The following is a 24,999-nucleotide window of genomic DNA, read 5'->3' as shown; positions in this document are numbered from 1 at the left end:
TCTCATGCTGTGATATGTGCTAATATCGCATAAAAGTAACAACTGTTGAGGAGCTTCCCTGCAATGTCCTTTCCCATCCTTTATCACAATTAAGTTAAAAAGACTGGACCACTGCAAGCTCTATTTTTATACCCTCAGGCATGTGCTATCTCCTTTGAAAGCTGCCACTGTTTTAGGAAGGAGTACAAGAAGGGAGGGGACTGCATTTCTATAGTCCTGTACTCACACAAAGTCAAAGTGTGAATACACGCTGCTCTTCTGTCCTTATTCTGTGTCACTGTCAGCATAAAAGTACCATGATTCTCTTTGTAGTTACAAGAGGTGTTAGAAATGAATGCCCATTCACATTTAAGATTAGCTTATATGGCATACGATTCTTTCCAGCGCTACGTGGCAGCGTAATTCTGACAACAGCAGTGTTAAACAGCAGGGTCAAAAGGAAACCAGACAAAGAAATGTCAGTATTCATACAATTTAACAAAGCTCCCTACTTGTTTTTATAAAAAAAAAAAAAAGCCCCCAAAGATTTTAAACAAAAGGAAATGTCCTTCATTCAACACTGTTAACTTCTTTCAGCGCTGTCAAAGTGGCTTCAAAGCCGCTCCACGTCTGCCTGCTCCAGCCAAAGCGCTGATGTCTGTCCTCAGGCTTTCGTGATGTACCCTTCTCTGATAAGGAAGTCATAGATTTTCCTGGTTTTGTTCACATCGATCTTGATGAGTGCTCTAGCCTGTGCTAGTCTCAGGCCTCCTTGTTTGTTACACTCGTTCACTAAAGCAGCTTTATATTCTAAATAGGCTCCAGGGACCAACCTCACCATCTGACAGAGCTGGAAGACAAAAGGTGAAGTTAATAAACACTAACACTTGTCACGCTCTTTCATTCTGTGATCCCTGTTGGGGGAGTAACGTTGTGAATATTTTTCTGAAAACATTTTAAATGTGGTTTTTTTGCATGGGGGAGGCATACAGTAATTGCATTATGAGCCGTTTCGATCCACAGGTAGGGAGGGGAGGAGCTTGCTGTCTGCTGCAGTCAAAAACATTCCTGACAAAAAAAAAAAAAATGAACCAGGAGGATGAAAGCAAGCTCTGGGCTCACAGGAGCTTAACTATGAGTGTGTCTTGTGTGGGCGTTGTTCTTTACAAACCAAGGGAAGTACACATGCCAAAGAGACTTGCAACCAGCAATTCGGCATGCTGGACCAGAGCCAGGGAGGGCATCTGTCTATTAATCCCCTGCAGACTAAGTCTTTAATGCCTTCCTACAAAAGCAGCTATGCACACAACGCCTGCCCCCTCCGGAAGTCTAGGATGGAAACTGTGCAGGGAGGGCACTACGTGTTTGGAAGTTGGGTAAAAAGAATTGCTTTCAAAAGCCCCTGTGCTCTGCTGTTAGGTTGCAATGCTCCTATTTAGCTTCCAAATACCAGCCGCCTGCTAGATGGTGCATTGTATTGCTCCCAATGGAGATACTGGCTGTCTCCTCCTTTTAATAAGGAAATGCTTAATGATTGTTCCTCATTGATAGGAAATTGCAGAATTCAGAGGAACTCAGACTTTATGTCTCAGCTGACGAGGAAATCAGATTCCCCTTGTACACTGATGTCCTAGTCACAATTATTTATATGCTGAATGGAGCCAGAAATGCCATCTTCCATGGTGAATCTGTGATCTGATTTTCAATGCTGCCATCTCCAGTGAAGGGGAAACAGCTTCCACACATAGGGAAAAATCTGAAATACATCTGCATTTCACACACACTGAATTCTGCCTTGTGGACAATCTAAGGACAGATTATGACTTCTATTAAAAAAAGGAAAATCTTTTATTGCAATAGTTTTCCAGTGTTGCCTTGCACTGAACCAGCGGACAGGCCTACATAGGGCTGCAGAAGAAACCGAGCCATAGATACATGGCAGACCCCTTGCTGCGCTGTTTACCTCTCCTGGGGGTTGCTGCACGGGCTGCAGCCCCATTTCTGTCTGCTCTGTTGATCTTCCCGCCTCTAATTGCTTTAGGTGACTGTGCAAGAGCACTCTATACGGGACTGCAAACTGCAACACCAGGCTGAGCTAACAACCCACGGCTTAAAGAAAGCCAGATTCCATTCTTTGCCAGACATGCCTACAAAAAGCTTGGTATATGCACTGTAAAGCAGAAATACGGAAAAAAACATTTAAAGAACAATACACTGTTACCACCTCCATGGTTCGCATTAGCGTTACACTGAAAACCCAACTGTAACTGGTCGAAGTTTGGCTGTGAGGTATCTATAATATAGAAAGAGCTCTGCTACTCAGGTTCAGTGATCTGTCCAGTGAAGCCCTTGACAAAATCCTCTGCCAGTTTTAAAACCAGTGTTCATTAAGAACAAATAACCCTTCTGCTCACCCCAGTCTCACAACGGGGGAAGAGAGGATGTCATACCCTGGATGTTATAATAGCACGTAACAGCACCTTGGTGCACTCCACCTTTCTTTGCTAAATAAGCTAATTCACTGCAGCTCTGTTGTACGTATAGCACAGTAACTGAAATTAAGAAGCCAACTGGAAAACCTGAGTGATTTTTTGTGAGCAGGAGAGAGTGGTCAGGGCATCTAGCCGAGGTGAGAGCACCTTAGACAGATGGTGTGAGCACCCCTGCACAGGGAAGACAAAGTTTTATATACATTATCTTTCCATTCCGTTCCTCACCTCCTTCTCCTTCTCGTTAAGTTTCTCTGTCCCTGGGAGACCCGTGAGGTTCAGTGGTGGAGCACTCCGTCTACCTGCGGAGACAAGGAAGGAAAACACTGAAGAACTCTGAGCAGTTTGGCGGTGGCTGTTCCTTAGGTGTGTTATCAGAGGCGATTAAATCCCCATGATGTTAACCCACTATGATCCAAGTGTTTATAGACAGGCTTATTTAGGGCTTAACGTAAGAACTGCACTGATTTGAGGAAAGGTACAATTTTGCAACTGACATAGCTAGGCACTGTGAATACCTGCATGAGCACTCTTACGCTGTTAGCCCTGGCTCGCTGGCATTCAGGAGGGACTGGAAGACAATAGCTTTCTGTCAATCGGCACTGACTGTGGTTAAGCTGGGCTGTACCTCCTGACTAAACCGACTCTTCCAGCCGGGGTCAGGGAGGTCAGTGCTGCATGGAGGGTGTGCCCCAAGTGTGCACAGCGTGCAAGACTAACTCCCAGCTGGTGGGAAACCAGTACCTTCCAAGGATGCTGGGATTGGTGTGGTCAGCAGTGAATTTCTCTGGCGTTGCTGACAACTTCACAAAGCAGAGTTTTCTTAAATGCTTTTAAATATTACACAGGTATTGTAAAGCAAATGCAGTTTGTGGATTTATTTTTGTCTGTTATGATAAACAGTACTGAAATATCTATCACAAAGTAGTCTGATAGTTCTCATTTTCGCTATTGTTTATAACTTTGCTGAACTTCAACTGGTGCAGCTTACACTTTCATGAGGGCTGTCTACTTGCAGGTTTGGGTTTTTTTTTTTCCCTAATAGTATTTCTTTCTAACTTCCAGAGCTCAGAACAAAGCTAGGGTTATTTATTTACATTTTTAGAAAGTCTATTGCCCCTGTGCTATGGGTTGCATATTTAGCAGTTAGAGATAGGTCTCTCTATCCCAGGACAGACTTCCCAAATCTGGCAAAGTGATGAGATCTTGGGAAGCGTGCAGCTCCGTTTTCCCAAGGACTGTGCTGGCTGCTGCTCCAGACCCTGCCCTGTCTGGGTCCTACCTCTGGGACTGGGGAGTCTCCCTCTTTCTCCTGTGCATCTGTAGGAAACAGATGGGAGTCTGGCTGGTGAGGGAAGCCTAATCAGAGAGAGATCTGAAGGATTAGAAAGAAGCTAGAGTAGCCAGTCTCTGGTAGGTGTAGGGGAAGTTATTTCCCAGCACTGCTCTCTCTTTCTATGACCTGGAATGAGTCTGCTACGATGAGACATGACAGAATTTGGTTTTACTCTTTTATAAGCATAGGAAATAACACACAGACATGCTAACTACATTAAAGAAAACATATTAAGGCTGCAAAGTGAAGATCTCAAAATCTAGAAGTAAAGTTAAGCAACATTAATTTGCCCTCTTGTATATTCAGTATGATGCAGCCGTTAATTATATAGACACGTGGCAGTTTTCCACGGTATCTTTGCCTTATGCAGTATGCAGGATGTTTGCTTAATTAGCAACTATATGGTATTTTGTTTGGGTTCTGTTCAACATGTGATACTGGTCGTAAACACTGCGTGCTATCTGAGTTCCATAGGCAAAACAATTCATGTTCTCTTGGGCTCCTCTCCTTCATGGACCACTGAATACTTGACAAAAAATTAACTTTACTCTTCACACTAGCACTTCAGCTGGGGGGATACTGTCCCCATTTCATGGGCTCTGGATGCCCAGCCTGAGATATGCAATCCTATTTTCTCTCCAAAATACCACATCATAGCCATCACCAAATACGTTTAAAACATAGTGTATACTGCAATGACTAGTTGCTTGGTATTCTGACCCAAATTACCAACACTCCTGGAAGAAATGAGGAGGAACATACAGGCTTAGTGTCCACCTCCGTGAAGTTTGGTTCAAGTGGTTTATTAGCATCCACATAAAAACTGGATGTAGAGACAGGGCTAGCAGGCAGTTTTCCCTGGCAACATTTAACAGCCTTATAGTAAAACTTTATCCTAGTCTCATTCATTGCATGCCACCCTGTGACCACAACAAATGAGATGGGATTTTATAGAAGTCTTGTTCACGAGGGCCTTAACTGACCCCTGAATCTGTCCTTACTGGGCACTGAAAGAAGTCGGGGTCCTCTTGGTGGAAAAAACCATAATTTGTGATCACAGAATTAAAGAATATAAAAGCATATTCATAGAAAAGGAAAACTGAAGTTCCACAGGCAACCTGTATCATCTCATTCTGTCACTCTGGAGTGCTTGATGCTGCAACCATTGCCTGCTTCTCAGGCAACTGTTTTTTGGTGTTCTGCCCTCTCAAATCTGCTTTCTGTCAGGTTCATATTGCTATGGTACGTGCTATATGGTTTCATTAAAAACCTGGATTAGCTTTATCTTTTCCAAGGCAAAATTTTGTTCTCATGTGAAAATTATTCTCTTTCCTGCCTTGTTAATGTAGCTTTAGGTTGTGTTTTCCACCAGTAGTCAGAAAAATCTAGAAATTCAGCAAAAAATTCTACCAGATTTGCACATGGAATGAGTTGCAGATTGAGGTAATGTTGACTTAAGCAGTGCTTAACCACAAGGCTTGAGGACTGATGCTTTAGCACTCAAGCAAGAGAGTCACTCTCCAACTGGCTGTCAGAACAATATTACTGATGTATGGCTGGCTTTTTATCACAGACCATCATCTAACAGTTACCTGAATTTGAAGGAACTGGTACCGTGGGACTCAGGCCTGAATCACTGAAAAGAAAGGAAATTTTCAAATTGCCTTCATCTTTTTTTAAGAATTAACTGTATATAGTGGCTCTGAAACTACTTTTTCCCCAACTTCTAATAATTATACAATTCGACTTGCATAACCCAGGCCCTGATCTGAAGTCAACAGGATTTCTAAATCTTTATCACTCCCAGATTGAAGATCATGTCTGAAACCGGTTTAAAAAAACAAAAGGAAGAGGTGGGGGAGGACAATAAAAAATTAAGTGGAGACTGACTGGGGAAATTACAAATCATCTTCTCAGACACCGTGGCATACAGGATGCACCTCCTTTGCATTGCAGCTTACTCTTTAAATCAAAGTGCTTGTGCAGGGTGACTACACATTAATAATGCTGCTACATCTAAAATCATCTGAAACATTTCAAGTGTCATCTGTGCCCTCATTAATATCCATAAGGACCTCATTTCCCTCCATGACTTTATTAACAGCAGTTAAGTTCCTGAAGTATAAAATACAGAAAACTGAGATTTTGATCCCTTACTAGTCACTTCCTTGCCTGCACTTCAACAAACACCATTGCTGTTATCCCCAGTTTCTGAATTTTGCAGACTGTTCCTACTGTAATAAATTTGTTATTGTCACACAGAAAAATGTGTTTGATGCACCTAAAGCATAGGTATGTAAAATGCACAGTCTTACTGTAACCGTACATATCAGCTTGTCGACTGAGCCACTGCTGGCAGGCGCTGCTGTCCTGGATGTACTGCAGGACTTCAGAAAGCATAGTGCGCTTTAGGCGTTCCTCATCTCTTGTCTTCTTAAGGTGATCGTATGTTCTGGCGCCTATGGCAAAGAGATACCACATTTTCACCAGCTGTCTTGGTCAACATTTCCAGACTGTTGTTTTTCTGCTTTAGGAAATAAGTGAGAAATTGTTCTCGAGCTCTGGACCAGACTCTGCTATTCTCCTTCATGACAACTACTTGGCATCAGAAGGTATTAGATTCCACCCTGCACTCCTCTCCCCATTAATTTCAGGCCAAAAACAAACAGAAAAGGCTTCCATGATCCAATTCCACGATAAAACAGGCCATTTCATTTATGTAGAGGTCTTAGGCCTCTCTCCAGATATGACACTATGTTGACAGCCAGTGAAAGTGTCCAGAGATAAAGCACTGGAGACCACTGTGCCAGGACATTTACTTTTTTTTTTTTCTGAATCTTTTGAAAGTGGTGACTAAAGCAGAGCTTTGCTAGACAGTGTGTTCTTCAAGCTGATGGCTCAAACTAGCTTTAAAAAGCACAGCTGGACTGAAACATTACTGCTAAAGTCTTGTTCAGTTAAAGAGCTAGGCAAATGCATTTCAAAAATAAGTGTCTTTTTATTCAACACATCCTAAATGTTGTAAAATCATCCTTCCACACACTGATGAATGGGAACGGGCTGAATAATGCATCAGGTACTTACTACAGAAATTGGTGATTCCTGCTCTGCTCTGTATTCCTGTAGTCGCTTTATTTCCCTTCGCAGCTCAAATTCCACTGTTTTACCCCAAGAGTAAGCAGAAGGGAAATCAAAAAACCAAATGTGGGTCAGTGGGGGTAGCAGTGAACTACTAGGAACATTGCTCTTTCTTATTTGTCTACACAGTTCGGCTATGAAGCATACAGAACCATCGACAGGGTTAACCTCCCTGCACAAATCTGTATCAGATGTCAAACTCACTGCGTTCCAACACTCTTGATCACAGATTTAAGCTGGTTTCTAGCATTTGTGTGCTCAGGAAAGTTTTTTTATCTTCACGCTTTGACAGCTCCCTTGCCATACCCCGGACAAGGCAAATAACAATAACGTAGGATTTCTGGAAGGCATTTCAATAGGTTTGAAAAACTACTCCATCCAGGCTCCTTATAGAATCTAATATTGCCTTTGAACAATTATTTTCATAACTGGACCTTCCAAAATTTTTCCTTGCAGACAACTCTTTTTCTGCAGTCAGTAAGATTAAATACCCATGTTTCTTTTGCTCAGAGGTATTTACTGCCTGTAGCTTTTATCAGCTGGCTTCCAGGCATCGCTTAGTTTTACAGTGAGCAAGTTTGCTTGTCTTGAATTTGTTTACTCATACTACTCAGGAGATCGGTATAATGCGTGTACTTGACTATCAGGTTAACTTGAGGACTTTGTTGACACTACAACAACAAAACTAGGTTCCAGGACTAGCACTCACATGTGGGACTCATGATTTTGCAGGATCATACTTTTGGTATTTCACACAGGCTGTCCTGAATACAGTTGCAACTCTTTAAATGCTTTGTTCCTTCTAATGAGCAACAATTTTCCCAGTTTAAGTCACAGAATTAAGCAGGATGTAATGACTCGTACTGGAATTTGACTAAATGCATGCTTGAGATGATTCGGTGATGGAACAATGCCTCTCCCTTTAAGGTAAGGGACATAATGACTGCTGTACTATATAATTATGTACACATATAATAGTTTAACATGTATCTTTCAAAGAATTCACAATTTGCTGCCAGGTCCCAATCTCTCAATACAGACATAAATTTTAGGGATTTTATTCTTTCAGTGATATACAGTCCCAGTAAATGAACAGTGGTCTTCTGATAAGAAAATATTACTTCTAACACATGACCAGAATGTTCAGTCAACTGAGAAATCAAACAAAGAACTCAGATACAGTTTAGTGGAAAAACCCACTTGCTGCTCATTTAATGTATCAAACCACAAATATATTTGTTTTTCTGAGGTAGTTATGCGGGGGAGGAGGAGAAAAACAACCTCCTGCCCTCCAGGAGTGGTATATATTTAGGAAACATTGTAGATGATGCAACCCCTCATTATGCCTATTGAGAACATAGATGCTAAAATCCTCAAAATACTTACATGCATGGCTTTCAATGAACTTATCATGCTCTACTGGTCCAAGAATTCGTGCAAAGCGTCGCATTGTTTCATAAAGGTCTTGAACCTCCTTCGGATATCGCCTTTCCAAAACTAGAGGGGGAAAAAAAGTGACACACCTTATCACTCCTACTGTGAGATGAAAATAAATTCAGTGGAACCTGAAGTGATCCCCAGCCTCTGTGAACTGCCCAAAAATCCAGGTTTGGTACACTTCTTGGGCATTTTGGTGTCACTACTACCAACTGCTGAGTAAAAAGCAACAAAATTATACAGCCCTTAAAATTCTAAAAGCATAAAGGATGATATTTAAATGTTGTTTGATCATTTCTTAGAATAGTGAGATGCACTTAAAAGGCCTAGATTTTACCTTCACCCCTCTCCCTACTCGCTGGAGGCCAAAATGCTTCTGAAGAGCAATTCTGAGGCAATAACTAGAACACTGAGCTGGGAGTAGTTAGAGCCAGCTGGTTGGAAACAGTCAGGGCAGGAAATCTGCTGGAATTCAGTCCATCTGAATATGGTCCAGAATGAATAAACCACACTGGTGCACTGGAAACAGTGAACCTGCGAAGTTTTGCTTCCTGAGCAGAGGCCACTTCAAAATTAAGCAGTTAGACCTGATACTCACTCTGAAATTTTCTGAGGTTGATTAGGCCATGATCTCTTATAATTCTGTAATTGAGAGCAAAATGGTATTAATAAAAGGCATTAACTTGTGTATTACCTCATAAATACAAAGGCTTCAGAAGAAACTTTGATTTAGACCATCAGAGGGCTCTAAAACTAAACACGTATGAAATTTCCACAACCCTTGAACTGGCTAGCTGAGAAAAATGATGTAGTGATGCAGCGCAGCTTTAATCAGGGTCAATTTTGGATAGCAGTTTGCATTAGTCCAACTCTGACAGCACTAAGCACAAAGGGAGCTACGATCACTTTAAAGGTTTGAAATTGCTTCTTTAGGCACAAATTTCGCATCTGCAGTGTCTTATATCTTGTCCTTCCAAAAGTGGAGGTAAAGCAATGTCTCACGAAGCATGATTTCCAGCTTCAGAGAGAGACAAACGTCCTTCTACTAGAGCAAGGGTGAGAGATGGACTGTAAATTTCACCACTGGGAGCAGGACGAAGGAATTTTTCTGTGACAGCTTAGATTTTAAAGAGAGGAAAATGATTTAGGTAACTCGTAAGTTTGAAATGCTCCTGACAGGCTCAGGGAAATGAACAGAGCAAAAAGGCAGGAAAGATATTTAGAAGTGCATGACAAATACATTTGTCACAGGTTTCAGCAAATGTCATGTGGTCATTGCTATGTGGCGATTCGATAAACACCTGACTTTTGCAAACGATAAGAGACACTACAAAGTTGGGCTCGTCAAGGTCAAGTTGGAATTTGCTCTATAAAATCCATTACATTTTCTTTAGTATGTATAAAAGAATATTCCTGTCCCACATAGACTAGCCTTTCTGACAGTGACATCAGCATCTTTATGTCATTTTCCAGATTTTTGTCCCATCCTGCTGTAGAAACTTTACAAAACTGACACCAATTTATGTAGCTGAGCCTTATGGCACTTTCTTTTAGTATGACATGATGTATCATAATGGCCATTACACCACAAAAATATGTTTTATTTATGAATTATAAAGAAGGGAGTAATACAGCAAGATATAACTTTAAATATTGAACAAAGTATTTGAAAGTTATAATAAAATTGAATTTAATGAATAGATTGAGTCATTCTAGAAAGCTGTCAAATGAACTGAATAAATTATTCAAACTCATGTCAGCAATATATTTGTATCTTCATTACACATTGTGGAAAACTAACTTATGGACCACTAAGAATTAAAAATAATGATGCAAACATTTCTATGGAGAAAGTAGGGGTCTAGCAATTAGTCACAGACTGGCAGCTTTTTTTTTTCCTTGAAGTAGAAAATTAATTATGTGCGTTACATAGCATCAGCATTACATAGGGGACAAAAAGAACAGTGATTTGCCTCTTCTTTTCCTGGTTCCTAGCCCTGGATCTGTGAGCCGTTTCCCAGATAGCATTTCAGTTTCTCATTCTGCAAAATGGCTACGTGATCTCATGAGGTGTGCCAGAAGCTTAGTTATTTATGTATAACTGGATTTGGGACAGTAATATGCAGAGCACTGCGTACATGACTTTCATGCACTAAAGAGGACCAGAAAACAGGCTTTTCACAATTAATGACTTGTTTTGAGAGTTTAAAGGAGCGTTATGGTGTGTAGAGGTCCTTTGTCAACCATGTGTACAAGTATCAGGGTCTGTTAATCTGTGTTTTCTGGGCTGGTACCATTGCTAAAGCCGTGTGCCTGATCCTAATCTGCGCACAGAAGGAGAACCACACATCCAAGGCGCAGCCTGTCATGCAGATCTCATAGCAGAAGGTCTCCATGAATGGGAATTGTCTGGAAGGATGCTATAGGAAAACAATTATGTTTCCTATTAGGACAACACTAGGGACCAAAACATGGTAAAGAAGCAAAGGATCACAGTTATTGCTTGAAAACTCACTTTTTTCTTCTCTGTCTTTCCTTTAACCTGGAATGATAGATATCTACAACTGCAATCTTCAGAGCTGCAAAATAATAAAAAAAGGAGGTTACCGAAGACATAAGTAATCACTGTATGAGGCTAATTTTCAAGCCTTGGTGTTCATGGTAGGCTGAAATGGTCACTCTAGTTTGCCGTTTTAAAAATCTCATGGCAATTTTACACAGGCATAAACTCACTAGAGGCTAACCTTCTGCAGACTATACATGCTACCTGTAGAAGCTTTCTGTTCCCTACTCCTTCCAAATACATTACTGCCTGTAAATATGAACCTAGGCAGATCCTGAGAACTCTTTTCCTCTTCCTTCTTAGACTGTTTTACTATTAGCACTTATTTGTTCCTTCATGCATGCAATTGTTATGTATTCCTTCTCCTGAAAAGCAAATTTATCATATTTAAGGATCTGAGGTACCACCTTTGGACAAAGGCTTCTTTGAACAGAACAAGGAATTCCAAAAAATAGAAAGACAGTACTGAACTGTGAAGATTCAAAGTAGCTTTTGCCACAGTTCTTAAAAACATCTACAAGATTTTAGCTTGTTAACTTCTAAACTTATCTGTCTGCCAGAAGAACAAAGAGGATAGTTCACGACAATGTGAAGAAGCACAGGAAAAAGCCATGCTCATTAGAAATCATATCCTTTTCAAAATCAAATCTGTCTGCAGTCTGGCTGATCCACTCGGAGATCCTTCAGCTTCTTTTTCCTGTAACCATTAGGTTAATAAACTTTTTTGGTCAATTCTTGAAAGAGATGATAAGGAGACACCTATCACCTTCCCTTCCGTCATTTTGTTGAATAACGCAAAAATTCTAGGTCATTAAGTAAGCGTAGAGTTGGCTGATTTCTTGGTTGGCTTTTTTTCCTGTACATCAATGGTTTCAATATGCTCTCAGAAGGAAGAGGCGTAAGACTCGACAGTGGGTTTACAGTCTGTAGAGACAACATGGAGCTCTTTGAAACCAGGCAAGAGCACATCCCCTTTCAGCGCCCTGTGCTGTGTGAAGGAGGGTGTAACTTGTGTGACAGAATCCACAATCCACAATCCACTCCTCTCTCGGAAGTTACAAGAAAAGAGCAAAACTGATACTGACAGTTTATTGATTGCACTCTCCAATAATTAATTAATAATGCAATTAAGAAAAAAGTGTGGTTATGTGTCTGTTTTAAAATATGTATTTATATGTAAATGCCAGGAAGCCCCCAGCCTCTAGGCAATTCATCTGTGCAGTCCTCTGGGTAATAAAATTTCTCATCAACAGGGACAGCTAAAGCCCAAAGGCTGTGTGTATTAGCTCAGGAGCCAGCAGTTTTGAGTTGCACTTGCTCATCCTGTATTAGCAAAAAAAATCTTGAATTTATACAAAACTGATTTGATGTTAATCTAGGAGCAAAAGATTACGTATGAAGATAGGAGGGGTGGTACAATATTCTTACTTCTTTTTGCAAATTTCTTGCAAAACCGGAGTGTTCAAGAATCATCATGTATTTTCATAAAGAGGTACTAAGTTTCCTAATTTAAGAAGCAGCACAGGTAGCAAATTCTTCTTGCTTAAATGTGGGGACAACAAATTGGGAAAGGCAGCAAGTTAAACATGAATGAAATACCTTACTAAGTGTTGGAATCGGTGCCAATTTATGGAAAATATTTTTATATTTTTAAACTCTCTGCAAGCTAAGCTAACATGTTATTTTCTGGGGTGTGTGTGGGCAGAACTTAATAAGTACATGCAGAAATTGTATTGGAGAACCTCTATAAATATCACAAGTAATTATGCACCTATAACCGCTGCATTTTGATGCTTTCACCTGAGTGCACAATATTCTGAAAGAAATTATGATCAATTGGGGAGGGGAAGGAACATTCATAAGAACAACAAACGAAGGGAAAAAATGGAGCTTCTGCTTACAGAAAAATTAGTATTTGCTGCCACATGCACTTTTGGAGGGGTTTTTGCTTTTAACAGACATATTCACACAGGAACAGCCGATTACAAAATCTGGAATGCATGAATAACTCAGGCTACTATACTGTTACATGCCGCATTGAAATGAGAAAAGAGATGCTGTACGAATGGAAATTATTTGCCTGTGCTTTTCCCCACGGATTGTATTAGGGAGGCAGTTGTTTGCACTGGTAACTTAAGATAATCCAAGCTGACACCCTGTTCAAAGTGTCCATTTTGAGAAATGATAAGGTTCTTTCAGATGGTCAGAGTAGCTTTGAAGGATCCAGCGATAGGCAGAAATTCAAGGCTCCCTTCTTCATTCCAAAAAATCAAAATATTTTCTCTTCTCAAGAGTGTGTCCAAAACAGTTTCTTTGCTTTTCATTCCTCTTCAGCCTCATTTAGTCTGCAAAAACTTTTTTGAACACTAATGAGTGAGACCTTTGTTTCATGCTAGCTAACCTGTTTGGCATGCAAGGCCCAAATAATGGGAAGAATGCAAACTAATCAAAGTAAACAGGCTGTGTATCCAGTGTGTGCCTTGGTTGGTACAAACTTAATGGCTACAATTCAAATTCACCCTCCCTGGAGGAAAGCAGGACCCTAGGCAAACAGAGTATTTGCCTTCAGAGCATGTCAGGAACTCCCACAAAAGAATAAACATCATGTAATATTTAGAAGGACATTGACTGCCTTGTATCTTATAAAATGAAATTTCACTACTGTACAGCCAGAGTTGCAGTCTATTGCCACTCACTTCTAAAACTGCAGTTTCAGCAATTACTCTCCGGTATTAGAAGTAAAAATCACTTGCATGAGAAGGAAAGGGGAGAAAAAGCCGCGAAAAAGATAAATTACTAAGGTTATAATTCAGTCTGATGAAAACTTGTAATTCATTAAATATTCAAGCACTCTGGGCTGAATTAGATTTGTAACTAGTTGTTTCTTTTGATCTGTCCGTTATGTTTTTGTTTAAATGCCATACATATTTGCATGCACTTATTATACTGCAAGTACTGAATAAAAGTTAACAGTTCAAGAAGTGAAATGCGAGATTTCACACAATTTCTACCATCTCACTAATATGGAGAAGTGACTGAACAATGCCTGTGACCTCCTGTGTAGCGGGAGGAGCTGGAGAGCCAGCAGGTACAGGCTTCTGTGTTCCTCATAAAAGGCTGCCTGGGAGTCTTTCCACCTTGGATTAAATTGCACTCTTTTTTCTGGTGGGAATACTGAGAACTTGTTTAGAGTGACACAGGAAAATGTAAAGGGGAAAATACAATGGTATCAGGAAACAGCTCAAGCAGCTTAGATCTAGAACATTTTATAAAATGATTTTTACAAAATTTTAAGAAAAGCAGAGCAATAAGGAGGAAAGGGCAGAAGGAGGAATTCTGTTCCAATGAAAGCATCAAACATTCCTGTGTTAAGTGCAACCTAGACATTGCAGCGCTGGTCTGTGACTTGTGAAACAACTGAAAGAAAGACCATAGAAATTTTTCTGGTCAGCGTGTTCTCAGGGTCTAGCTTGAGTAACTTTCAGAAAATGGAATATAAAAGTAGTTTTCAAAAATTAATCTTGAACCCAGTGAGGTTTAATGTATGGCAGGAAAACAAACTAGGGATTTTTTCACTTTTCATTTTAATGTATGCTGCAAGACCCCATTTGGGTTTCTCTGCACTATAAAATATGTTAAAACTCTGTTTTACACCTTTTTCCTTTAAAAATAAAGTTTGCTGTTTGGCAGCAAAAATTTGTCTCGAGCAGGTGTGGAAGACAGCCACAGGGTTGCTTTTCAAGGGCATTTCTGTAAGATCTCGTGTAAGAAGTTTGGCAGCGGGCAGGGCTGGGGTAGAGAGGCAGGGTCAGACCCGCTGCCTGGAAGCAGTGGGACAGGCGCCCTTGGGAGAGACTACGGGAACCTGGCTCCCCAGGGCCTCCTCGCAACCTTCCCTGTCTGTTAACTAAAAAGTACAAAGGTCTCTTAAATCATCCAAATGCCTGTCCCTGCCTTCAGAGCCAAACGTTGAGCCATCTTCTACAGTATGAAATCCTACAGTTAAGTTGCAAAATATTCTCAAGCAATCAAGCAAAGTCAGCATCTGAGATCTTCAAAACTGCAGGACAGGAGGGATGTGGCTCCTTCCTTTTTTGTATTAACTCGGAGATGAAGGGAAAGATCTAATTCCAAAGTTTTTCAGAAAATAATTCTTTCTTTCCCCAAGATTCCTCATCTAAAAGAAAAACAGCTGGCTAGACCCTGGGACTTCATTTTTTAGGGGCATTCTCTCTCACGTGGGCAGATCTAGGACAGCTGTGGGAAGGAAGATGCCAGAGTTCCTGAGGCAAGAGATCGAAAATGTAGTTGGTCATGCTCCATAACCTCTGCCAAACAGTTTTCACAGGGCAAATGGCTGACATCCTATACTAAATACTGAAAACAACTGAAGAATGGACTAGAGGGTATCCAGTGAAATGATCAGGCAAAAGATCTGACAGACAGAAGAAAGTGTGTTTTCACACAACACATAACTAAGTTGTAGAACTAACTCAATTGTGGAACTCACTGCTAAAGGATGTTATGGGGGCATAAGTACAAATACATACAGTTGTAACAGTAGCTAGCTAAGTTCATGGGGGACAGGTCCTTTGGTCAAAATGGTCTGAACACAACCTATGGCTCAAGAAGTCTCTAAACTTATCACTGCAGGAAATGTAGAAGATATGCCAGGAAAAGTATCTGCCTGTACTTGCCTTTTCTTACATTCTTCTGCTGTGTGTTTGCTATGAGGTACGAACAGGACACTGTGCTGGACAGACCAAAGGGTCCAGCACTGCATAGCTTTATGATATTCTGAAAAGATGAGGAAAGCTGATTTTTGACGATATTGACCACTTAAACAGGGGGCTGGTAGGAGATATCTTAGATGGCTGAACAGTGCAGTGGGTGGAAGACAGGTGTGAGGGGTACGGAAGACAATGCTGGTAAACCAGCTTGAATGAATGTTAAGCTATCAATTAATGAACAGAACTAGGAGATTATTTTGCCTTTTCAGTTAACTAGGATTCCAAATAGGACATGGAATAAAGAAAACACATCTTTTAATAGTAATAAACAGTAGAGAGATGGCATGATGAATCCATGCCAAGTCCGCAAGCCAGTCTGCCTTTCAAGAAACGTTAAAAGGGAAGACAGACTGACATACGATCCTCATAACCTTTTTTGAGCCAAGGGACTTTGCATTCCTTAAAGCTCTGTGTACACTGCTAAATTTCAAACTGATTTTTTAAGTTTGGAAAGACTGTCTGTACGTAACAGGATTTGTCTGTCTCCAAGGGGTGCTAAGGCTTTAGCTTAGAACTGCCTGACATAAAGGGGAGAATTCTGAAGCATAAACACTGTACTTTTAAACACTATATGTACTTATAAATGTGGGGAAAAGTATGACCTTTTCTTCTCTTGTCATTTTTATAGTTCCTGTTATTTGGTATTATTAAGGCCGCTACGTTCACAGAAACAGTTCACAGTAGCAGTAAATGGACTCATACAGCAACCATCCTCTTCACAATAAAAAAGTAAGTTGCCACATACAGCTAATGCTACTGTAACTCAGCATGCATGTTTAACGCATGACAAACCACACAACTTCAAGAATAGAACAGTTTCAATGTGTTGCGCACAGTCTTAAACTACATATCTCCTTGCTGCCTGTATTAATACCTACCCTGATATCAGATTTCCTAAACTAACAGAGGTTAGAGTAAGTGACAGATCTTCTAAGAAACTAGATATAGTAGGGGAATGGGGTATTAGCAACAGAGAAGGAGGTGTTTGCCTTTCTGAATCAGAACAAAAGTTGTGCCTTGCTATGATGCTCACAAACATTATGTAGATGGAAAGAATATCTTTCAGCCAGGGAGGGGAAGTAATATCAAGGCATTGATGTTTCTGTTTTTTAATAAGCCTGTAGGTCTGTTTATTCAAACTCTGATGTATTGCTACCCGTTTCCAGACAAAATGCTATATCAGATAATTTGCTTCTAAACTTTCTCTAGAGTTCGTACTGGATAAAACATCATTTGTGTCTTTCCTAAAGAGATGCTTACTGATGGTGGAGAGTATTTGATTTCAGTCACGTTCTACTTTACAACTGGCTACATTTCAGTAATGAGTGAAGTGCATTATTCTATATAGAAGTACCATTTGTACATCAGTTGATTAAGAGCTTTTAAAAGAGATTTGAAAATGAGGACCATAGAAATGCCAGTGTTTAAATGCCAGTGCACAGAAGTGAGATCACTAAAAATGTATTTTCACTTTTAAAAAAGTGTGTGGAGAAAAAAGAGACCCAATGAAATGTTGTGTAGGCACTCTGACATATTTTTTTTCAGACAATGTAAAAAAAAAGGGACTTACCATGTAAAATGTCTGAATCATCTTCTACAAAATCAATATCTCTCAAATCCCATTCAGCGTAGTTGTCAAATTCCTGTTCAGAGGTGATCAATAAATTGTCACTAACTAGCACTAAAAAATTGGTATCAAGCTTCAGTACACGTAGAAGTACTGAAAACAGAGATATTTACTCATACACGGTTGTACAAGGTTCCATCCGGGAGCTTTAACTAGGGAATGTGTAGTGTGCACCCCCATGGCTGGAACTGGAACAGGATGCTGTGATAGGATAATGAGAATTAATCAGGTAATCTCCATGACTCCCACACTGTGGTAGAAATTCTGCTCAAATGTACAAAAAACCAAGAAGCCCCTATATGGCTGAATTCATTACTTCATGTACAGGAGCTTGTTTTGCAACAGGAATTGGGGCCCTGGGCCCACAGCTAAGAACGCCGAAAACAATGCAGGTCTTTCAAGTGATCTTTGGACCAGGCTCATGTCTGCTTCTCTGAGGCAAATGAAATAGAAGCATGCTGAAGCTGACCCCTTTTGCTAAGCATCTAATTCACAGCATCTACTCTGCTTACATAAGAGCCATTCATTACTGGACATCTGGGGGTAGCAGCACGCCTCACGCCCGGACACACAAAGCCCGCGGCTCACAGATCGCCTGCCCGCAGCTTCGCAGGCCAGCATCGCCACCTCTGTAGTTAAATCCTTGCTTTAATCACTCTGCCCTGTCCTCTCTTCTCGTGTCTTCTACATGAAGAGTAAAGACCTATAGCCAGGGGCAAACAAGTGTGCGTTTGCTGATCTTGCGTTCAGTAGCAAACTCAAAAATAATGGCAGAAGAGAGAACCTTACCTCCACAAAGTCAGCTCTCGCTGGCATGTACCCAGCCATATCCCTGGAGAGCAAGGAATCAAAAGTAGGCCGTGGGGGATCATCAGCAGCTGAAAAAAATAAACGTTTTTAGTTGTTGTGTAGGGCTTGGGGTCTTTTTTAACGATCCGTAAATAGGTGTTTCTTTTGCAGGAAAAGTGGGAATAATTAGTTGAGGAAAAACACCCCGATTGGGCTTTTATTCAGCATTCTATTCAGAAAAAGACTGAGTTCATCCAGAGAAAAATGCAGTAATCTGAGAAGTTCATAGTATTCTCAAAAGTCAAACACAGAAATTCAAGGTAATAAATAGGTTGTAAAATGTAAACTCTATGTTTCAGAGCTCAGCATCCCCCCAGTAAACCTCTGCAGATCACTCGGTCTCAGCATGCAGGTTCTTTTAGTTAATAGCAACAGGGGTGTTAAATCTGCCATCTTCTGGGGGCCATTCACAGAGAGCTGCAATTAAAGCTATACAACTCTTGAATTTTTACAGCGCTTCCCAACTGAGGAGCTCAGTGTTTTACAGACAATAATGGACTGAGGCTCACAACACACTTGTGAAGGAGCTAAGCGTTCTACGTCCCATGCTACAGATAAAGCAAGCTGAGGCACAGCAAATTTGTCTTGGCCCAGGTCACATAAAAAAATCAATGACAGCCAGGGACAGAACCAAAACTGTCCAGTTCCTACTGCTTTAGCTCTAACCGCTTCATCATGAAATTTAAACCTCCAGATACCAAGCGATCTTTTTACCCAGCTGTTCTGGGGAACTTTATGATGGAGCAGCTGCTAGACTGGGGCAATTCTAAAGATGTTAAATTTAAGGAAAACTGAAAATTTGTTAAATTGCTGAAATTTAGCATACACTTTTTAAAAGGCAGTTTTAAAGAGAGAGGTGTGAAATCAGCATAGTTTAAAGGGAGTGATTTTATGACAAATCACCTCAGCACTTAGCCCTGGTACACAGTGGATAATGAGATGAAATGTTTTAAAGGTAGAAATCCCATCTCAGTTAACATTGCTACGCAGGGTCTGGACCAGAAAAGTAACCAGCATCAGGGTGAGAACTCACAGCGGTATTTACCATGCTGTTATATCGTGCCACAGGTGAAGTAGCTTTGAGGTAGCTTGTCTTTTAAATGACCATGCACATCCAGGCTTTTGCCGTGGTGATTTCTGTGAGTGACCGTTTCCACTGGCTGTCCAGAATTTCTGGTTTTGAGAACCCAAAGTTTTTATCAGACCACTCTGTTCTCTCCCTTTTCCCAGTGAACTGGCAGTCTTGTCTATCTGATACACTAATGACTTAATACAGTGTGAAGAAAACCCTACTACTAACATTATTCAAGTTAGCCATAAGAACCAGATCTCTTTTTGGGAATGAAAGCAAACTGCCTGTGTGGTCCATGCCTTTGTCCAAAGGCTGCTGATTCCAGTTTTGGAAGAGCAGCGACCTTGCAAGGAAGCTCCCTGCGTGTGCTAGAGGGCAGGGGATACTCACCGTGGAAAGGAATGGCTGTTTCGTTGTGCTGTGCCTCCTCCGCCTGCTTCAGGTTCAGTAATGTAGATGCAAACAAGGGATTGTTGATAAAGTGTTTCATATAATGTTTTTCACACTCCTCCTTCGATTTTGTACACATCTGGTTGGCTACGTCCTGCCTGAAGTGGGGAGATGGGAAGGCTTAATACAAAGAACACAGAAATGTTGAGGGTTTTTTTCCTTTCTCTAGTGGGAAAAGATAATTTTGGACAAGAGATTGATCGCGTTGTGTGCAGAGAACTGATCTCTGATGATGTCTGAATTCATATTTTGTGTACTAACGCTGAGCCAATATTTACACGTTTGGTACAGTGGTAGGGGAGCACTTTTTTGGTGGTCATGAGCAATGCAATTCAGTGTCTTTACATGAGAAACTCCCTAACTGATGGAATGTACCATATCTTTTATATGTTTGAAAATTTAGTATTGCTATTTGAGAGCTTTTTATACATTTTCCTAATTCCAGTAATGGTAAATTCTAAGTCTGGAATTGCATTGTGCTTCTCAAGTTTCTCTTGCAATTTTAACTGGATAGTGTCTTCCCCTTTCGTGTAGCAATGTTAAACAGCTTTTTTTAAAACACCAAAATGGTTGTACAAAACACATTCTTTGCCAAATCTTTCTTGGAAAAGTGGTTGACTAGAAACATGAAGCATTTTGTCTTAATAAAATGGCTGTGTAAGTTGAGTACTTTAAAAAAACCCATAATCTACCAGCAGCAAACATTTTAATTTCTGTTAAACAAAAAACTGGATGCAAGGGATTCCAGGAAGTGAGTCTTTCCTTTATTTGGTAAAGGCTGAAAAAACCCAAGTGTTTAAGGAAAAAGTTAAGATTACTTGTATCGCTAAATAGGGCAAAGTGTTCTACTAGTCAGCATAGTTACAGAACATAACTGCAACCAGTTTTCAGTCTTAATTATGACAGCAACGTACACTTAAGAACTCACAGTTCTGTTTCAGTGAAGTCTGGAGTTCTATACTTTTAATACAGCTATTTCTTCATGAAGGAGAAGAGAGGTAACTCATGACTACAGAGCTCCTTTATTTACAAATGCATAAAAATCCTGTCGCAACTACAGAAATTAACTTAATAGAACATAATGTAAAAATATTCAATATTTCCAGTGCTCTATCCTAAATATGACAGAGAAGCAGGAAACCTCCAAAAATAACAACACCTAGCTAGTCAACTGTAAGCAAACCAAAACCACACAAGATAAGAAATTCTGTAGTTGGTTTTTACAGAGGAGTAAACTGAGGCACAGAAAAATCTTGTGCAATAGTTGAGATCCTTCAAAACCAAGTGACTTTCATGCGAACTGAGGGAACTTAGTACTTCACTGGAGGTGCCGTGCGTCTCACAAGAAGCCTTTAACAACTTCCTTTTATATCTGACAGTAGATTTAAAAACAGAATCTGCTACCCCAGTCTTCCTCTTTAGCTGCTAAATTAGTGTCTCAACCACAATAAGTCACTGAACATTCAATGTGCACTGATGTATTCAACAGTAAGATCCAGTGAAATGAAAAGAAAAACTACCCATCATTCACTGACTTTGGCTGAACCACTAAATTCTCACCAGTTTCCAAATCCACAGTCCATCACAGCTTCTAGGAGTGCCATTTCCTCTTGAGCTGTCCAGTTAGGATCCAAGACAGGGAAATCGGAAGTCTAGAGAAGAAAAAAGCAAATCAAACTGCTGTGATCCTCTGTTATAATCCACCAGATGAAAAGCACAGAAGTTCTAAACTAGAGGGCACCATAGTATATAATACTGGTAGTTTTAAACTTCTACTGTGTCTCATGAAACCTGATCAAATAACCGATGAATTATTTAGGGCACTGGGTCATCAACTACAGTAAAAACTAGTTTGTCACTACAGATCTTCTGATATACTGTTACATGTTGTGTCTATCAGCTGTATGCTAAGAAACATGGTGAAAATTACTGAAGACTTTTAAAATGATTAATTTTGGGGAAGACAAAACAGTAGAGAAACGGAAGTTGATTCACATGGTTAAAGAATTGGAAGGCTAGTGAGACGCATTGTGCTATCTAGGTAGAACAGAAAAATGTAGCTTTAAATGTCTCCACTATTCCATTATGTTCCAGGTGGATATTTTTCTTTGCTCTCAAGGAAGACTTTTTCTTTTTTTAATAGTTCTAAACCTCTGAATGAAAGAATTGTATCACTTAACTTTTCAATGTAATATTAGTAAGCAAGGGTCTAACTCTTGGGAAGTTATGAACGCTCAAGATTGAGTAGGTGTTATCTAAAAGGAGTATTTACCATTATCTCGTAAGTATGATCACTTTGATGTTTCTTGTATTCAAATCCTCGTGTGAAACACTGTAGAACAAAAGATTAGCATTATGTTAGTCTCTTACTTCTGCCTTGAAAACACTTTAACTGGTCCCTTTTTTCCTTTTATTTTCTGACCACTGGGTATCCAAAACTGACCACCTCATATGCTGAAAAAGATATCCAACTTTTCTGATTTCATTTTAGAAAAAACATAAAATGGTAGAAAAATCTGTGTTAAAATTGTGTTAAATCTGTCTTTGTATCTTACTTGTCTTTTGTACTCAGACATAACTCCTGTGAATTGACAAACTATTTTGTTAAGTATTTATGGCAAATTTAGGCAGGTGAAAGAAGCTTGGTGGTATGTTTTAAAGTGGATCGCTCCAGGAAGAGAGCACAGAGCATTTCATAAGTATTGAAAACACAGTTCCCCCTTAATCTTGGTTCTCTGTTTAAAAAGCACCAGCATGATTTGCAGCTATTTTCAACAGTTAAATTTCTGGTTTTTTAAGTACAGGTAAATGAACAAAAATATGCCCAATACAGAAAATATGGTTTTGTGTATTTTGTACACATCTGAGCACAAGGCTAGGCTCCTTTTTCAGTTTTAGAGGTTATTGTATTTTTTAATCATAAATAATGCAAACTTAGTTGTTTAATAATTAAAACTAGCAGTACTTTCTGTGGTTATCAGATCACACATATAATTTTTAAAGAACTGTATCTAGTCACAAACAATATTGCAAATTTTCCCCAAATTTCCTTTTCCATTTGAAAGGGGAAAAATATGTGTGGGGACAGGGAAAGAATGTTTCTTGATGGCTTTTCTTTTCCATACCATAAAAAATGACAGGAGCGACACCTCTCTAGACATGCAGCAGCATGCTCCGTTACACAGTCAGGTTGACTGCATGTCTTTAGGTAGCTTTGGCTGCCTTCACAAAGATCTCCTTCAGCTGCTCATGCCTCAGTTCTTCAGCCTCCAACATTTTCTTTGTCATTTCCCTGTCCCTGAGCAAATAAGTGTGTTGATACAAGTTTACAGAGACCCGTTATTAATGTGTTTATGGAACAGCTTGGCACCGGACAGGCCTTTGATGACTTTCTCAAAGAAATTAATGCCTGTGCTTTTATCCTTGCACTCACCTGCAAACACAGGAGGAAGGGAGGAGGCCCACACTCAGCACACTTAACGTAGGGCTCTGTGAGGTACGAAGAGCAGCCTCGGCATGGAGGCTTATCAAAGGGGTCATCTGTGAAGCCAAAAGTAAATCTCATGCAACACAAACAAGGCACTGGTTTTGCAATCACTTAAACTCACTTATGCCCAGTAATTTTAAGTTAACTCAACTGTTTATAACCTCCTTCCTTCTGCAGTTTCTCCAAATATCTGTTAGAAGTTCCTTGTTCAGCTCGAGTTGCGAGAGAGATGTTGGCACTGCATCCCCGCTAGACCTGCAACACTGAGGGCTAAACTTAAACTTGTGCAACGGACTCAAAGGAAAATCTTCTCTTTAGCAGCCTTCTGGTACAACTCTGCAAGCTGTGCTAGCTGGCTGATTTGATCCAGCGCCCATGCTCATCTTCTGCATCGAAGACCAGACCCAAGACCTTATTTGTGGAGAATACTACACAGACAGCTGCAGTCTCCCATCCATCTACCTCAAGTCAGATTCGTAAAGCATATTGCTGTCGTTGCAAAGGCATCAACAAGATTGTTCTGTAACCAGTCCAAACCTCAGACTCTGCTCAGATTGCTGAACAAGGAATGAAACACTGCTCTGCAAGTTTTTCTTATTTTGTTGATTGCAAAGTAGGCAAAATAAATAGACTATCAAGCTATAAGCCACATTTTTTTCCCAGAAGATGGTTTTGGACTAGCCCAACTATAGAAAGTAAATACAAGAAAAGACCTGAATTCCCATGGAATCATTCATGCACTCGTACTCTTGAGAATTTGATCAAAGAAGTGACCTTGTGGACCAAATACTGCTAGTTTTCTGCCTCCCTCTCCCAGATGGCTGCTAATGTCTTTAAACAATGGCAAATGTCATCTTATGGTACTCACTACTGAAGGAGGCCAGGCGCTCCATTCCTCTCCCTTGGTGGTGTTCTTGCTGCTCTGAGTAAAGCTCGTCTTGCCTAAAAGCCCGTAGGGTAAGCTTTGCCCCGACCAGTATGTCCAAATAGGGTATTATCTCCCTGCAGACGTCGCTCACCCAGCCCTTGCAGATGAGATCCTCCCAGAGTGTCCTGAACAGAAAAGCAAAAGGGCTGTCAGCAGTCTTCGTAACAGGGACCATTTGACATGGCTGAGAGTCTGTTTTCTGCATGTGAGAAGAAATCAAATGTGGAGAGATGGGATACAGCGTGAAGAGATGTGAAGTGATGGGGATATAAACCAGTCCAGAACTGAGGCTTTCAGTGGGAATGTATGTGCTGAGCAGAGACTTAGAAAGCTGTGGTACAAGAAAGTGTTCTGCACCTCCAAGAAGCACTGGGAAGAGAACAAACATGTCAGAGGTGGCATGGACACAACAGTGCAAAAATGTACCACGTCAACTACATTTTCAGTGTTGACTGTGTGGCAGCTTCTATGGACAGGCCTGATGCACCAGCACCTGTACAGTGAAGTTCTGCACAGCAGTCCACCATCAGGGAATTGAGTTGCTTTCCATTGTGGGATCTCTAACATGTCTTACTTTCACAAGGTATCTTTGCTGGGAATGGCTCCGGCTTCTCACTTACTGAAATTCATGTTTCTCTTTCCAGACTGTTCTCCTCCACGCGAGGAGGCATGGTCCAGCATCGGGGGACACCACTGCAGCTGTGCAGCCCCTCCATGCAGACGGCAGCTCCTTCAGCCCTGGCTACACATCCCTGCACCTCTGCCTGCATCCTCAGAGGACCACGAGCAACTTCCAGGCTGGACTTTTTACCCCGTGGCCGTAAGTGACCCCGCACAGCCACTTCTGGGCATTC

General features: G+C 40.5%; 1 protein-coding gene across 1 annotated transcript; it reads right to left on the bottom strand.

Annotated features, from left to right (window-relative positions):
• Positions 1 to 381: 381 nt before the first annotated feature.
• Positions 382 to 24,224, bottom strand: TADA2A (transcriptional adaptor 2A). The gene is given in 16 exon segments (XM_009705609.1): positions 382 to 829; positions 2,697 to 2,770; positions 5,397 to 5,440; positions 6,131 to 6,263; positions 6,889 to 6,910; positions 6,913 to 6,962; positions 8,329 to 8,439; positions 8,978 to 9,021; positions 10,895 to 10,958; positions 17,303 to 17,375; positions 18,149 to 18,237; positions 19,671 to 19,828; positions 21,291 to 21,382; positions 22,003 to 22,062; positions 23,164 to 23,270; positions 24,086 to 24,224. Coding segments are annotated over 16 exon segments (1,332 nt in total). The 5' UTR covers positions 24,111 to 24,224; the 3' UTR covers positions 382 to 643.
• Positions 24,225 to 24,999: the final 775 nt, after the last annotated feature.

Source organism: Cariama cristata, unplaced genomic scaffold (assembly GCF_000690535.1).
Source record: "Cariama cristata isolate BGI_N322 unplaced genomic scaffold, ASM69053v1 scaffold9170, whole genome shotgun sequence".
NCBI classification, from domain to species: domain Eukaryota; kingdom Metazoa; phylum Chordata; class Aves; order Cariamiformes; family Cariamidae; genus Cariama; species Cariama cristata.
Note: the sequence above shows the minus strand (reverse complement) of the source record. Positions and strands in the feature narration are given on the sequence as shown.